Raw genomic sequence first — 14,806 nt, 5'->3', positions numbered from 1 at the left:
CTGACCTAAAGGCTTTCTCAGCCAAATAGCATGGCTGCTCATTCCTCCAGTATGCAGATGACCTTCTCTTGGCTGGACCAACCCAGGAGGATTGTATGGATGGAACTCGCCTCCTTCTCTCCCCTTTGTAGAAGGCAGGATATAAGGTTTCCCGAAAGAATCCTCAGATTTCACAGGATACTGTCAAATACCTCGGGTTTCACCTGTCACAAGGACAATGTAGACTGGGCCCTGAGAGGAAACAGGCCATCTGTTCCATTCTGACCCCCAAGACCTGTTGACAAGATTAGGGGCTGCAGGTTTCTGCTGGATCTGGATTCCCAATTTCTCTCTCTTGGCAAAACCCCTTTATGAAGCCACAAAGTGGGGGAGGACGGAAACCCATGATATAGGAAAAGGAGCAAGAAAAGGTCTTTGAAAAGATTTAAGAGGGCACTCCCAAACACCCCTGCTCTGGGCTTGCCAGATGTGATGAAGCCCTTCTTCCTATATGTACACAAGAGACTGGGACAGCTGTAGGAGTCTTGATCCAGCTGTTAGGTTCCTAGCACCTCCTGGTGGCCTATTTATCAAAGCAACTTGATGCAGTTTCCTGAGGCTGGCCACCCTGCCTGTGTGCCCTAGTGGCCACTGCCATCTTGGTAACTGAAGCAGACAAACTTACTTTGGGACAAGAACTCACAATCTGAGTTCCCCACTCTGTTTTGACTCTTATGGAAATTATTGGCTGACAAACTCCTGAATGGTCAGATATCAAAGCATGTTATGTGAAAACCCACATATCCGACTAGAAGTTGTTAAGACTCTAAACCCGGCCACCCTATTGCTGGTTGATTCAAGCCCCTTGGAGAATAAATGTTTAGTGGTTATGGATGAGGTGTTCTCCAGCCGGCCACACTTCACTGATCAGCCTATCAGTCATTCAGATGCTGAGTATTTCACAGATGACAGCAGCTTTGTCCAGGACAGCACATGTTTTGCCAGATATGCAGATATGCAGTAGACTGTCACTGAAGCATGTCTGCTGCCAGTTGGGACCTCTGCACAAAAAGCTGAGCTCATTGCTCTCATGCAGGTGCTCCAGCTTGCTGCAGGAGTGTGGGTAAATATCTATACAGACTCTAAATATGTCTTTACATCCATGGAGCCCAATATACAGAAAGGGGGCTCATTAACTTGGGAGGAAAAAATGTTAAGTATGGAGAAGAAATTATGGAATTTCTAGAAGCAAGTAGTGGTCATGCACTGCCAAAGGCATCAGAAGCGGGAGACAGCAGCTGTTTGGGGAAACTGAAAGCTAATAGGGAAGCCAAGTAAGCAGCCCTCACAGGAGGATAAACCTGAGCCCTCATTGACCGCTTCCTTGTTCCTGTGCCCTTTATCTGAATGGGACCCATGGTACACACCACAAGAACAGGCTTGGTTTAAGACTGAGGAGGGAAATTTTCTGCCAGGCAGATAGTGGAAATTTGCCAACAGCTGTATTGGAATCCCAGAGTCACTGGCTCCTACATTCGTCAAGCAGTTCCATGAAGGAACTCACTCAAGGCGAACAGCTCTCGAGACCACCTTGACCCAGCATTTTTATGTCTCCAAGCTCTCCAGCTTAAGTAAGACAGTATGTGAAAGGTGCAGTATGTGTGCCAACAACAATCCCTGACAAGGGCCAAAAGCACCACCCCAAGTGCCAAGTGTTGGAAGAACTCCTTTTGAAAACCTGATTGTGGACTTTGCTGAGATGCCATGGGCCAGAGGATGTAAATATTTGCTGGTGTTTGTCTGCACCTTCTCAGGATTGGTGGAAGCCTTCCCTATTCAGACTGAGAAAGCCCGGGAAGTGGCCAGATGCCTGTTAAAAGAAATCATCCCTTGGTTCAGAATACCTGTGTCTATTGGATTGGACAATGGGCCGGTCTTTGTGGCTGAGGTAATACAGTTGGTGGTTAAGGGCTTAGGAATAACTTGGAAACTGCACACAGCCTACTGTCCCCCAGAGCTCAGGGAAAGTAGAACATATGAACAGGACTCTAAAATTGCAACTGGGAAAACTATGCTAGGAGACCCACCTACAATGGGATCAGTTGCAGCCCAAAGCCTTGCTCAGGATTAGATCTAGAACCACCAAGTGGATGGGTCTCTCCTCTTTTGAAATTCTTTTTGGGTGCCCACCCCCTTTAGTCAAGGGCCTGCAAGGGGACCTTAAGGAAATAGGTGACCTCACCCTGAGACAGCAGATGCAGGCCCTCAAGTTGACACTCTCAAAAATCAATTGACTGGGTAAGAGAGAGACTCCATGTTAGCCTGTCAACTCCCACACACCTTTATAAACCAGGGGATGCTGTTTCGGTAAAGAAATGGAATATTCAACCACTAAAGCCCAATTGGAGGGGCCCTTTTGTCATTATTGTATCCACCCCCACTGCAGTTAAGGTAGCAGAGATTATTCCCTGGATCCATCACAGCTGAGTAAAGCCAGCTTCCCTCAAATGGGAGTGCATTCCTGACCCAGCCTCATCGTGCAAGATCACCCTCTGGAATGCCCTCACCCTTCCCTGGCAGGACTCTGCTTCCCAGAAGACAACAGGAGACCATGAACAATGAGACATCAGCCCTGCTCTACTCACTCCAGAAGCTGACTAGTCTACGCAAAATTGAAGCTTGAGGAGTTGGCCATCTCACTTTTGAGGATTAGTCCCTTCTGTGTTTTCTTCTTGCTAATCTTGGTCACCTCTCTACCTGGGTCTTGGACTGTGACTCATGTATATGCACTACCTGAGCGGGAAGTGTTGTTACCAAAACTCTGGTTTTCCATACTTATTATTCTTGTGCAGGCACAGTTGTTGGGTAATGTATCTATAACCATACCACCTACTCAGTGGTCAGTATATCTGTTTTAACCCCATCTATCACCCCTGAGAGCAATGGCTAGAGGTCTGAAACTTTACCAGCACTAGGGAGCTTATTAGCCAGACACAGGTTTACAACCCCAAAAGGCCAACATCTAAATACTTTGATGTGTGCGCCATAATAACTAAAAACTCCATCTATCGACCTCAGGGTATTGGAAACACCTGCAGAGGCCTAGCTTGGGAGAAAACTTATATGTCAAATGATAAGTATATGTACCAGGAAGACAGCTGCTCACGTAATAACGCTGTGAAAATACAAGATCAAGATTTGACCCAGAAGTGGGTCTGAGCATCAAAGGGGGGAATGTGGCAGGAAGGCTGGAAGGGGGAAGGCAGATAATGAGAGACAACTAGGGAGATAATGAGAGATAATGAGAGATTTGAGGAATGTCATGTAGCACCTGGGGCAAGACCAGAGAAGGGTCACCTTGCCCCAGAGGTTAAAATGGCCAATGAAATAGTATGCAACCATGTATGGGACAAGCTGTGTAGAAATACTGGTTTCAGATCTTTTTCAAAGGAATACTGCTGAAAGGCACTCACTCTTCCAGGGCCTGAACCCTTCCATGAGAAGAGGAAGAGAGGTGTATATGATCTGATTGGTATATGGCTGGGGAGGGGTAGGAGGAAGTCAGCCAAAAAAACTGGCCCTCATGACATGGGGGTCACATTCACAGGGATTCTGCAAGAGACATTAACAGGAAATAGCAGCCAGGCCCAGAGCACACAAAACTAGCTTACAACACTTTCCTCACCTTCCTGAAACTGATGAATAAGAAAGAGGTGAGGGAGGAGAAACTGACACCTGCAGAGGTTGCTGCCTGCCCCTGCAGTTGGCAGGGAGAGGCATGAGGAGTCAACGCCACAAACAAGGACCAGAATGCTGATGAATATATAGTATATGAGCCCATACCTGCTTCATTACCCAGTTCAGCCTGTTTGCTCCTTCAAGTGTCATTACAACTCTCTTTGTCATACAGGGTGGCTGGAAAAGTCATGGGAAAGGCCTGCTGCCCTGGGCAGATATAAAGGGGCAGTGGGAGATGATTTCTGATGACAACCTTTGAGTCTCACAGGTTCAACACATTAGTTACATGTGGAAACACAATTCTCTCAAAGGATCCTTTCAGCTCTAATAGCCTGTGACTTCTAAGTACAAATTAGTATTTATTATATTTATTTAATTAGCAAATACTTCAATTTCATGATGCATGTACCAGTCAAACACTTTATCAATATTAGCCTTTTTAGTCCTTAAAAACCCTATGAGGTAGCTACTATGAGCATTTCCATTTTACTTATGAAAAAAACAGAGGCACATATAAGGTAAGTCACATGTCCAAGGATACACAGCCAACAAACGGTTGAGTCAGGATTTGAACCTGCCCATCCTTGAATCAAGGATGTTTACAGCCATAGACCAGAACAGAGTTCCTGTCCTGAGTTCTATTCCTAGGTATCAATGCAAGAGCAATGAAAACATATGTCCACACAAAGGTTCTTATGTGAATGACCATAGCAGAACTACACCATGAAAGGCTATTCAGCTGAAGAGGAGTGGAGGGCTACTATGTGCCATAGCACGGATCAGTCTTGAAAACATCATGCTAAGTAAAGGAAGCTGTATGGAAAAAAAACACATATTGCAATATTCCATGTGTGTGAAACACCCCAAATACACAAATCTATCCACATAGAAAGTCAGTCCCGAAATTGGCTGGGTTGGGAAGAGGGACTGACTGCAACGGGGACACAGGGATCTTTTGGGGGTGATAGAAATGTTCCACAAATGGGTGGTGGAAGTAATTCAGTAATTTACCAGAAACCATTGAATTGTGCATTTCAAATGAGTGCTTTAATGACACTTATATTATACTTCAATAAAGATGTTTAAACTACCACAACAAGAACAAAAGGGCTGGAGGTATGGCTCAGTGGTAGAGCACTTGCTTAGTATGCATGAGTTCCTAAGTTATTCCCAGCACCCCACAAACAAACAACAAACAAAAAATCCCACCTTGTTCCAGTCAGCTTATTACACCTATGGTAAAAGCTCTTCACAGGAACTCGGGAGGGGAAGGAGCCAGGCCAAGCAGTTGCCCTGAGGCTTTGGTTCTTCTGCCAAGGCACAGATGGCTTCAGAGCATCTTATGGGGAAAAGCTCCACCATATCCACCTGACCCAGAGTTCTGCACCAACCAGCTAAGACTTCTATACAGAACTGCTCTGTTTTGCAAAGAGTAATTACATGCAAGGGTATTTCCTAACCAAAATGAGACCCCTTCTTTATTATCCCCCAAACACCCCTGCATTATTTTGCAATGCAAAATTATGCCTTCTCAAACTAATTACTTGGGAAATGTGATATGCAATAATGAATTATACATGTGTTTTCTTAGTGATTTTTTTTCTCCTTGGGGATGCTAATTATGAAATAAACTGTTGGGGGCTTTATGCTTTTGAAATAATTCCTTGTTATTTCAAAGCCTTTCTTGCTATGTATTGCCAAACTAATTGGTGGCTTCCAAAGAGAAGGGTATAAGTCATTTTCGATTAGGGATGTAAAATGCCAAGAGAAAAAAAGGGCTAGTCCTATATACATACTCATCTATACATATACGTATTTGCATATTATACCAAAAATGATACATGAAGATTTAACACACTCTTTCTGTGGGAGATTCTGATGGATCCCTGGTGTAGAATTTTCCCATTTTTGAGACATACTTACCTCCTCTTGCCTCACAACTAAAAAGTCATTTTTGGTGCATTAAAATTCCCTTTCAATGGGGAGTGTGTATCCACTGTGGGCGTCCAGCAGCTGACACACACAACTCTCTTGTTGAAGAAAGGTTCTACAAAACTGAGACAGTATTCACCAAAAATAAGGCCCAAGCTGTCCATTCTACAGCTTTGGCCACTTCAGGGATAAAGAGCAGCCTTCTACAGCTTATTTCAGAGCTATAGGACTATGACAGCGATTTAATAAATCTACCAAGCAAGAGCTTTGTGATCTTTAGTTTACTCCTTAAGGGACCATAACTTTTACTTATTAAAAATAACTTCTTCCTTCCTGGGGTCAGAACTTTTACCAGAGTAGGAATTTTCGAGAAGCACAGGCAGCTTTGAGCAGCCTTCTACCTATTAGTCTGGGAAATGGAAAGCTGCCTGGTGATTTTTTTTTATCACCCTTCAAATTCAGTCCCTCTCAGCATTTAAACTGTTCTGTCATGGACATGTGGACAAGAAAATGCTGTTTGTCATAAACCACCTAAGATGTCCCATTTCCACAGAAGAATCACCCTCCCTCGAAAACATAATCATATCAAAATACAAGGTGCCAGAATTCACCAAGGTAACAGGCTATTTCTCTGGTTGACCGATAAAATGCCCTAATAAGTTCCTCCGAAATACCCATGATTTTCACTAATGTGCTACCAACTGTAAGGATAGGCCCTTTTGCTGACTGGGTGAGACCCCTTAGGAGACCACATCAGAGCCTTCTGCCCATGCAACTCCTGAGAGGCCAACAAGAAAGCAGGGCAATCTTGGTATGCAAGAAGCTGGCTAAGTACATCACTATGACAAAGTTAAAACAATTTGAGGCCAGGGACAGTACATCTTCCACATCAAGTATCCACTGCTACTGTGTGCTGATAAGGTACCCGGTAAGTAACTCTTGAATGACTGCAGCTTGTGTGGAAAGCTTAACTCCAACGTGACTGCCACATGATCAGCTCTGCTCTGCTTACCTGTAAAGGTCTCCGTGCATGGGTTCACTCCTGCGAGGCGTTTTGAGGTTCCAAAATCAGAGATTTTCACCACTCCACTGTAGGTATTTACCAGAACATTATCACCCTTCAGAAAAAGAACAGCACTGAGTATTTAATGGTGGATTTAAGTTTGAGATCTTGAGAACCGTCTCAAGGAAGAGTGAACTTGGCACTTGGGAAGCCATCTTGCTAAATCACCACCCTCTGTGAAAAGGTCATTCAGCTTTTATGACCAATATGAGAAAAATGCCACCTCAGTGACTTAAGAGACCCCAATACCTTTATGTCTCTGTGCACTATCTGATTTTCATGGAGATACTTCAGGCCTTCCAGGATCTGTTTGGTGTAAAACTTAATAGTGGGCTCCTTCATGGGCCCCCATTTGGATCGCAAGAGAGCAGACAGGCTTCCTAGAAATGGACACACACACAAAATAACCTCACCAGAATGACAGACATTCGATTATAGGAGTTCAGGGAAGTAAGGTGAAGTGATATTTTCAACCCAACATTTGTATTCAGATAATAATAATTACTTCAAATTTTACAAATTTTGTTATTTCAATGAACACTTACTTCCTGGGCTGTTGCTCCCTGCCAGACACTGTTTTAAGATCTGTATATGTGTTACCTCATTTAACCCTCCCAATGACCCACTAAGATAGTTATTATTCTAATAATTATTATTCCAATTATCATAGTAATTATTTTTACTCCAATTTTGCAGTTCATTTACTTAACCAGAAAACTGAGGGTACATAGAAGTAAAATAATTTTCCTGAGGTCACACAGCTTGTAGACACTAGATCCATTCAAACCAGACAGTGGGCTTTAGATCCAAGAAAGGCTTGCCTTTTATATTCTGTATTGCCTATGGGTGGGCATTTTGTGGATAAAGCACTGGTATTTGATTTCATTATATGTTATTTTGCAATGTTACTTTTAAAACCCGTGTCTCCTCTTCTTCACCCTTTTCCAAAACACCTTTAACTCCTACACTGCAAAGACATCAAGGCTTTCTTTTTGTCTCTAATGCTGGCACTTAGTAGTCAATGAGTATTTGTGGGTTGTATAAACAAACCAGAAACACACGGTATCTGTGACATTTGGAAGGTTCGCATCCAACTCTTTTGAGAACCTCTAAAAGGTCTGTCATTTTAAATGGCAAGGCAATGATGCCCGTACTGCACTTTCAAGAGTGATTTTCAGAATGCGAAACCAGAAGACAGCAATTACTCACCTCCAGGCACCTGCTCCATAAATATCTTAATGTAGCCGTCCTCCGAAACAGAGCCCAGGTACTGGACAATATTGCGGTGCTTGAGGTACTTGTGCAGCGCTATCTCCTCATGCAGAGGCTGAGAGTACCTATTGTGGAAAAAACAAACCCAGTATCACCTGCCAAATCCCAGGGGCTCTGGGCCCTCATGGCACCTCACCAGTATCCGCCCTACTGTTTGGCCATCCCTTCCTTCTGGAAAATCTCTCTCCTTGGCTCCTGTGAACCTACTCAGCTTCCCATCTGTAAAATAGGGGACACAGGCTGAGCATCCCTAATCCAAAAATCCAAAATCCGAAACTTTTGAATGTTAACATGATGCCATAAGTAGGAAATTCCACACCTGACCTTGTGCAGTGGGTCACAATCAAAACGCAGGTGCACTAAAGTATTATATATATAAAAATGACCTTCAGGTTAGGTCTATAAGGCATATGTAAAACATAAATGAAATTTGTGTTTAGAATAGGGTTCCATCCCCAATATGCCTCATTACATATCTGCAAATATTCCAAAATCTGAAAAAATCCAAAATCCAGAGCACTTCTGGTCCCAAGCACTCCAGATGAAAGAATGATAATCTGTGTAGGGATGCTGGGGGCCGAAGCTCTTCAAGTTTCCCAGGTACCAGTGGAATGCTGGGTGTGTGCTAAGTGCTCAATTAATGACAGCTATTATTACTATCGTTACTGTTAGAGCTTGAACTCTTCATTTTTCACCTCTCTCAACATTCCCTCTTTTCTGTCTCCCATGGAGGACAGTGTTCTGGAAGATTCTGTCCTGGGTTGCTTTCTATTCTTACTCTACAGATTAACCCCAGACCCAATGAACTGCCCAGCCACAGTCTCTGAATTTGTTAGTTCATGCCCCATCTCAGGGGATGACCTCGTTTTAAACCACACACTTCCCTGTGCCACTTCCCTCCATAAATTCCACATAAAGACCATATTGCTTAATGTGGCACACAAGGACCTTCAAAATGAGGCCAGACGATCCCTTTAAGAAAAATTTTTTTTTGCCTCAGGAGTCCTCCACTACTCCACATACTACAGTCAAACCATATCAGAGATTTGTTGTTCTCTGAATACACTTTGTTTCAAACAGCTCTGTTCTTCCCTCAGAGAGACTTCCTTTTTTGCCAAATTCATCCCTCAAAGAACAGACTAAAGATGATATATTTTCTCAAACTTGCCACCATTCACCCAGGAAAAGTCAGTACTCCTCTGTGTTAAAACAAAACAAAACAACAACAAAAAAACCACCACTCTATGTAACCTTCCATTATGGTACTTGCCACTGTCACTCACGGGCACCAAACTGGTAGCACCCTAGGATTTGGATAGTATCCTAGTCACCTTTTAGTTCTTGGAGGAAAAAAGGTGCCCAATTATCCTAAATTCACTGGCAAATTTAGGAAGTTAGCCAAAATGGTCTCAAAAGCCCCTTCTAGTTCTAAAATCCCAGGAACCATTATGGACAATGAAAAGTTGGAACAGCTAGTGCTACTAACTGAAGGAGGTGGTACAAGCCAGGAATTTCTCCAAATCTATACAACTACAATATCTTATCTATCACAAGAATAAGAGACAGAATATTGGATGAGAAACTCAAGACACTAATATCCTAGTCTTATTTCTGCATGTCCTTGGGAAAAGTCATTTAATTTTGGCTTACATATTAGTAACATGAACAAATTGGACTAGTTCATTACTACATCGTCTTACAGTTCACATACTCATGAGTGAATAGTCATATAGCTGAGAGAAATCACCTGTAACTCCTCTCTACTCAATCAATGGTCACCTAGATGAAGGGATGTGTGCATATATCCATAAGCACCCAGTGCTGGAGGCAACGGTGCGGCTGTGGCTGACATGCTGTGGCCATGACCGCATATGCACCTTCTCTACAGAATCAATCAACAGTAAATACTGCTGTGCTTTTGTTTAGATTGAGATGGGATATAAGTTCACAAAGAAGTCAATATTTAATAAGATTAAAAATGTTAAATAGGTTAGCAATGCTGATGATGGGTGAGGTTGAAGGGCAGAGTAGTAAAAAAAAGTCTGTATTGCAAAACTCTGATTTTAAAAATTGCATTTAATTTCCTTAATGACAATCCAAGCAAATCATAGCCATTCAATTGTTACAATCTGAATTTAAAAGCACTCAGTCAGGGCTGGTGTGTTGCTCAGTGGTAGAGCCCTTGCCTAGTATGCTCAAGGCCCTGTGTTCGATCCTCAGCACAGAGAAAAAGAAAAAAAAGCACTCAGTCATATTTTAAAACATTTTCAAACAAGTACATTAAAACTTCCAACACAGTCATGGGTGGAAATACAGTTTGTTTGTTTGTTTGTTTTGAAATATGGCCCTCTGTAATTCATAGACCCCTACTAAGTTCTGTTTTCTCAATCTATTTATAATACGCAGAGAACAAAAGCAGATCACTTTTCTTATAAGAGAATTATCATATTTTGGGACAACAGAAGCGGCCACATCATTGTATCAACACAGATTCAATCCTTAAATCTCTGCATCCTAAGTGGTGGGCCCAGGATCGGGGGGTGTTAGGATGGCAAAAGCAGAATGTAGAAGCCTGTCCCAACTTACCTAATATCTCTCTCTGGGATTTCTTTGATGGCTATTCGTACTTGATTGCTCAGATCTCGGCCAGCATACACAATCCCATAGGTGCCTTTCCCCAAGACAACCCTCTCCCCGTTTGCATCATGGTCATACTCATACTGAAGAAGGAAAACAATAGGACAAAAAATGCACAACTGACAGTGGAAAAGCTTCCCAAAAGCCCACTAGTTGTGTAGTAATTTTAAAAAATTATAATCATTATTTAAGTGCCAGGAAAGTCACAGTTCATAAATTATGTACTTTAACAATGATTCTCAGTTGTTCATAGATTTATAGCATGACCTTATAAAATAGAATCCAAGAAAATAAAAGTATGTCTCATCTTTTGGAGATTTTTCATCAATAGAATGCTGCCAATTTAAAACTGCTTCTAAGCATTTAAGTGCACCAAAATGGTGTCTTCCTGCATGATCCCTTATCAACTTGTCAGGAAACAAATCTCTTTTAATAGACCAGGAAAGAATTGAAGGTCAGTAAGAGTTAAAAGTGTCTTAATATAGCATAGACATGCTGGGCTTTCCTGCTTCCAGTCACACATTCTAGCATATACTGCAATGATTCAATTTGTAACTTGTATTGCTATTTTGTTCCCCCAATCTGATCATTAAAAACTGTCATAGTTGAGTGGTTCCACACGCCTGTAATCTGAGTACTAAGAAGGCTGAGGCAGGAACTTCATGAGTTCAAGGCCAACCTGAGCTACATAGAAAGACCCTGTCTCAAGAAACAAAAGAAAAAGCAAAAGAAGAAGAAAAATGGCAAGCCCACACAGCTGCATTAGAGTTGATTCCTCTCAATGATGAAAACAAAGGTTCGTGTAGGCTGAGCAACACTTATTTAAAGCAGTGAGAAAGTAATGTATATTTCTGATGTGTTGCATGTGCCACTGTGTCTACTTACAGAAGTGCACTTTATACACAGAACAGTGTGCGTGTTTCCTTTCCCATCTACTTCTAGGGATGTTCATGACAATTAAGATGAAGACAATTAAAATTACTAAAGCAGACATCACTGATTTAACTAGAAACCAGCCTGCTCCACAACTTTTATCTCACACCCTTCTCTGCCCATGTCTTTTGCCTTCAGAGTGCATCACTCAAGTTCATTTCTACAATAAACTTTGATTCTAAGCTACTAATTCTAGTACCTGACTCAATTATTAAAGTTAATTGCTGTGATATCCTCCCCCTTTTTTGCAGTACTGGGGTTTAACTCAGGGCTTTGTGCTTGCTAGGCAGGTGCTCTCCCTCTTAACCCATGCCTCCAGCCCTTTTTGTTCTGGTTATTTTGAGATAAGGTCTCACTTTTTGCCTAGGTCAGCAATCCTGGATGGTGATCCTCCTATTTTAAGCTTCCTGCTGTAGCTGAGATAACAGGCGTGTGCCACTGCACCTAGCTTTTGGTTGAGATGGGATCGCACAAACTTTTTTGCCCAGGCTGGCCCTGTACCACAGTCCTCCCAATCTCAGCCTCCCAATTAGCTAAGATTAAAGGCTTGAGTCCTTCTGCCTGGCCCTTTTATAGTTCCTAAAAGAAACCTCAAGGGATTCATTTCAGTCTAACTTGAAAGTATAATAAAATCTTATTAACTTATAATCACTGAGAGAACCTCAATGAGTGGCAAATCTGAATAACTGTGAAAAAGTTAAACATATGTGAAGTTCTGTAGTAACTGAGGACTACAACTGTGCAGTCCAATAGAGTTTATGATGATCTGGCTTTCTTGAAAATGATTTAAATTTTTAAAATTTTGTTATACTTAGTATATGATATATAAGCAGATCTAACTGAAGTCATGTTTCCAGCTGGCCAGCTATTTCTCTAGGAGTCTCATAAATAGTACTGATTAGCTTAGAAAAAAAACTATTCATAGGTTGTGCCCAAAAGGAAGTTTGAGTCTAGTCTGTGGCCAAAATTTTTCTTAAACATGCTAAGAGAATTCCAAGGTCGTAACAGTTGTCTACAGAGACACATTAAACTTAATCTCTGAGTACCAAGGACAGTGATAGTTGGCTGGTTCAAAAGTACTTTTAAATACACTCAATAGAGAATTTTCACATGAAAATTGAGACATTTTCTTTAAGCATTAAAAGCACAGTAAAGGGCTGGTGGAGTGGCTCAAGTGGTAGAGCACCTGCCTAGCAAGTGCGAGGCCCTCAGTTCAAACCCCAGTACCGAGAAGAAAAGAAAAAGCATAGTAAAGAACTTTTTCCAAGTTCTACGCCTTTGTGACTTACCTCTAGGGTGTCTCCATCGACCTCTCCCTCTAGCTCTACAGTATTGCCCACTCCGTTGGTTAGCATCTCTTTGACCAAAGAGCAAAACCTAGAAGAGCAAACGTTGCAAAGATACTGCCCATCAGGATCACTCCTGCTCTTTACTTTTAACTTAGCCTTATTACATTAACCTGTACTTATACATAAACCAAACTTACAAGTCACAGAGCAATCAACCCACTCCTGATTTGCTATGGTACTTTACTGGTTATCTAATCTAGTCTAATATCCATAGGATACTTGAAGAATCCTCTCTAGACAATATTTCCACCAACTGGCTGGTCAATTGATGCCTGATCACTCTACCAACAGAGTTACTCACAAAGGCAGCTAATGCCTTGGAGAACTCTTATGAGAAATGTTTTCCCTTCTGTGTATATGTAGCACAATTTCTTTATGCATTCATCAGTGGATGGACACTTTAATTGCTTTTATTTCTTGGCTATTGTGAATATTGCTACAATAAACATAGGCGTGAAGATGTCTCTTTGACAGACTGATTTTAGTTGAGAGTAGAGTGGAGGTTAGCAAAAGCTGGAGTCAGTGAGTATGGGGAGGGAGGGATGGGAAAAGTTGATGATACTAAGCTATAGTTAAGATAGGATAAAGAAGTTCTTGTGTTCTACATTCAGGAGGATGACTATAAATATTGATAATGTACTGTACATTTCTTTGAAATGTTAGAAAAATGGATTTTGAATGTTTCCACCATAAAGAAATGATAACCACTTAGGAGACAGATACATTTACTCTAATTTGAACACTACATAATGCATATATGTAGTGAAATACCACATGGTACCCTACACATATATACAATTTTCTGTATTTTTCCCATTTCTTTCTTTTTTATTTGTTCTTTCAGTAAATAATAGGACCCAGTAGAACTGAACATACTTATCTATACACAACGGAATTTTATGCAGCCATGAAGAAGAACGAAATGTTATCACTTGCTGGTAAATGGATGGAATTGGAGAACATCATTCTGAGTGAGGTAAGCCTGGTCCAAAAGACCAAAAATCACATGTTCTCCCTTATATGCGGACATTAGATCAAGGGCAAACACAACAAGGGGATTGAACTTTGATCACAAGATAAAAGTGAGAATACACAAGGGAGATACGAGGATAGGTAAGACACCTAAAAAATTAGCTAGCATTTGTTGCCCTCAACGCAGAGAAACTAAAGCAAATATCTTAAAAGCAACTGAGGCCAATAGGAGAAGGGGACCAAAAACTAGAGAAAAGGTTAGATCAAGAAGAATTAACCTAGAAGGTAACACACATGCACAGGAAATTAATGTGAGTCAACTCCCTGTATAGCTATCCTTATCTCAACTAGCAAAAACCCTTGTTCCTTCCTATTATTGCTTATACTCTCTCTTCAACAAAATTAGAGATAAGGGCAAAATAGTTTCTGCTGGGTATAGAGGGGGTGGGGGGGAGAGGGAGGGGGTGGAGTGGGTGGTAAGGGAGGGGGTGGGGGCAGGGGGGAGAAATGACCCAAGCATTGTATGCACATATGAATAATAAAAAATGAATAAAAAAAAAAGAAATGAACATATTTTTATCATGCCCCTATGTCTTTCCTTCTTGCTCCCTCGTTTCCCTCAGGGCTCATTTGTGAGTTGCTCCACTAACACATCATTCTTCAAACATGTCCCTGTATAACTCTTCAAGTATAACTCTGAGACCAGTGTTCCAGTGATGATCTAATCAGTGCTAAGGATAGTGGGACCATTCCCTGAGGAGGAAATGCGTAAGATGCCCGCATCACTCTGTTAACAATGATTAAACCTAACATCAACGATTACCCATAAATCCTTTTCACAAATGCTAACTCACATGAGTCCCTTCTTAGTCATGTGTAGTTGCTTATTTGCATACAAGTGATTTTGACATAGTAGACAATTTTTACTCAG

General features: G+C 41.6%; 1 protein-coding gene across 2 annotated transcripts in view; it reads right to left on the bottom strand.

Annotated features, from left to right (window-relative positions):
- Map3k15 (mitogen-activated protein kinase kinase kinase 15) overlaps nucleotides 1-14,806 on the bottom strand; it is a 136,587-nt gene that overhangs the window by 20,022 nt on the left and 101,759 nt on the right. For both annotated transcript variants that reach the window (XM_074063413.1, XM_074063412.1), the window contains exons 14-18: nucleotides 12,844-12,931; nucleotides 10,571-10,704; nucleotides 7,922-8,049; nucleotides 6,962-7,092; nucleotides 6,662-6,767 (exon numbers count right to left, since the gene is read on the bottom strand). In XM_074063413.1, coding sequence (XP_073919514.1) covers nucleotides 6,662-6,767; nucleotides 6,962-7,092; nucleotides 7,922-8,049; nucleotides 10,571-10,704; nucleotides 12,844-12,931 — 587 coding nt within the window. The remainder of the gene's footprint in view (nucleotides 1-6,661; nucleotides 6,768-6,961; nucleotides 7,093-7,921; nucleotides 8,050-10,570; nucleotides 10,705-12,843; nucleotides 12,932-14,806) is intronic.

Source organism: Castor canadensis, chromosome X (genome assembly GCF_047511655.1).
Source record: "Castor canadensis chromosome X, mCasCan1.hap1v2, whole genome shotgun sequence".
Taxonomy (NCBI): domain Eukaryota; kingdom Metazoa; phylum Chordata; class Mammalia; order Rodentia; family Castoridae; genus Castor; species Castor canadensis.
The sequence above is the reverse complement of the archived record's forward strand: the minus strand, read 5'-3'. Positions and strand labels throughout refer to the sequence as shown.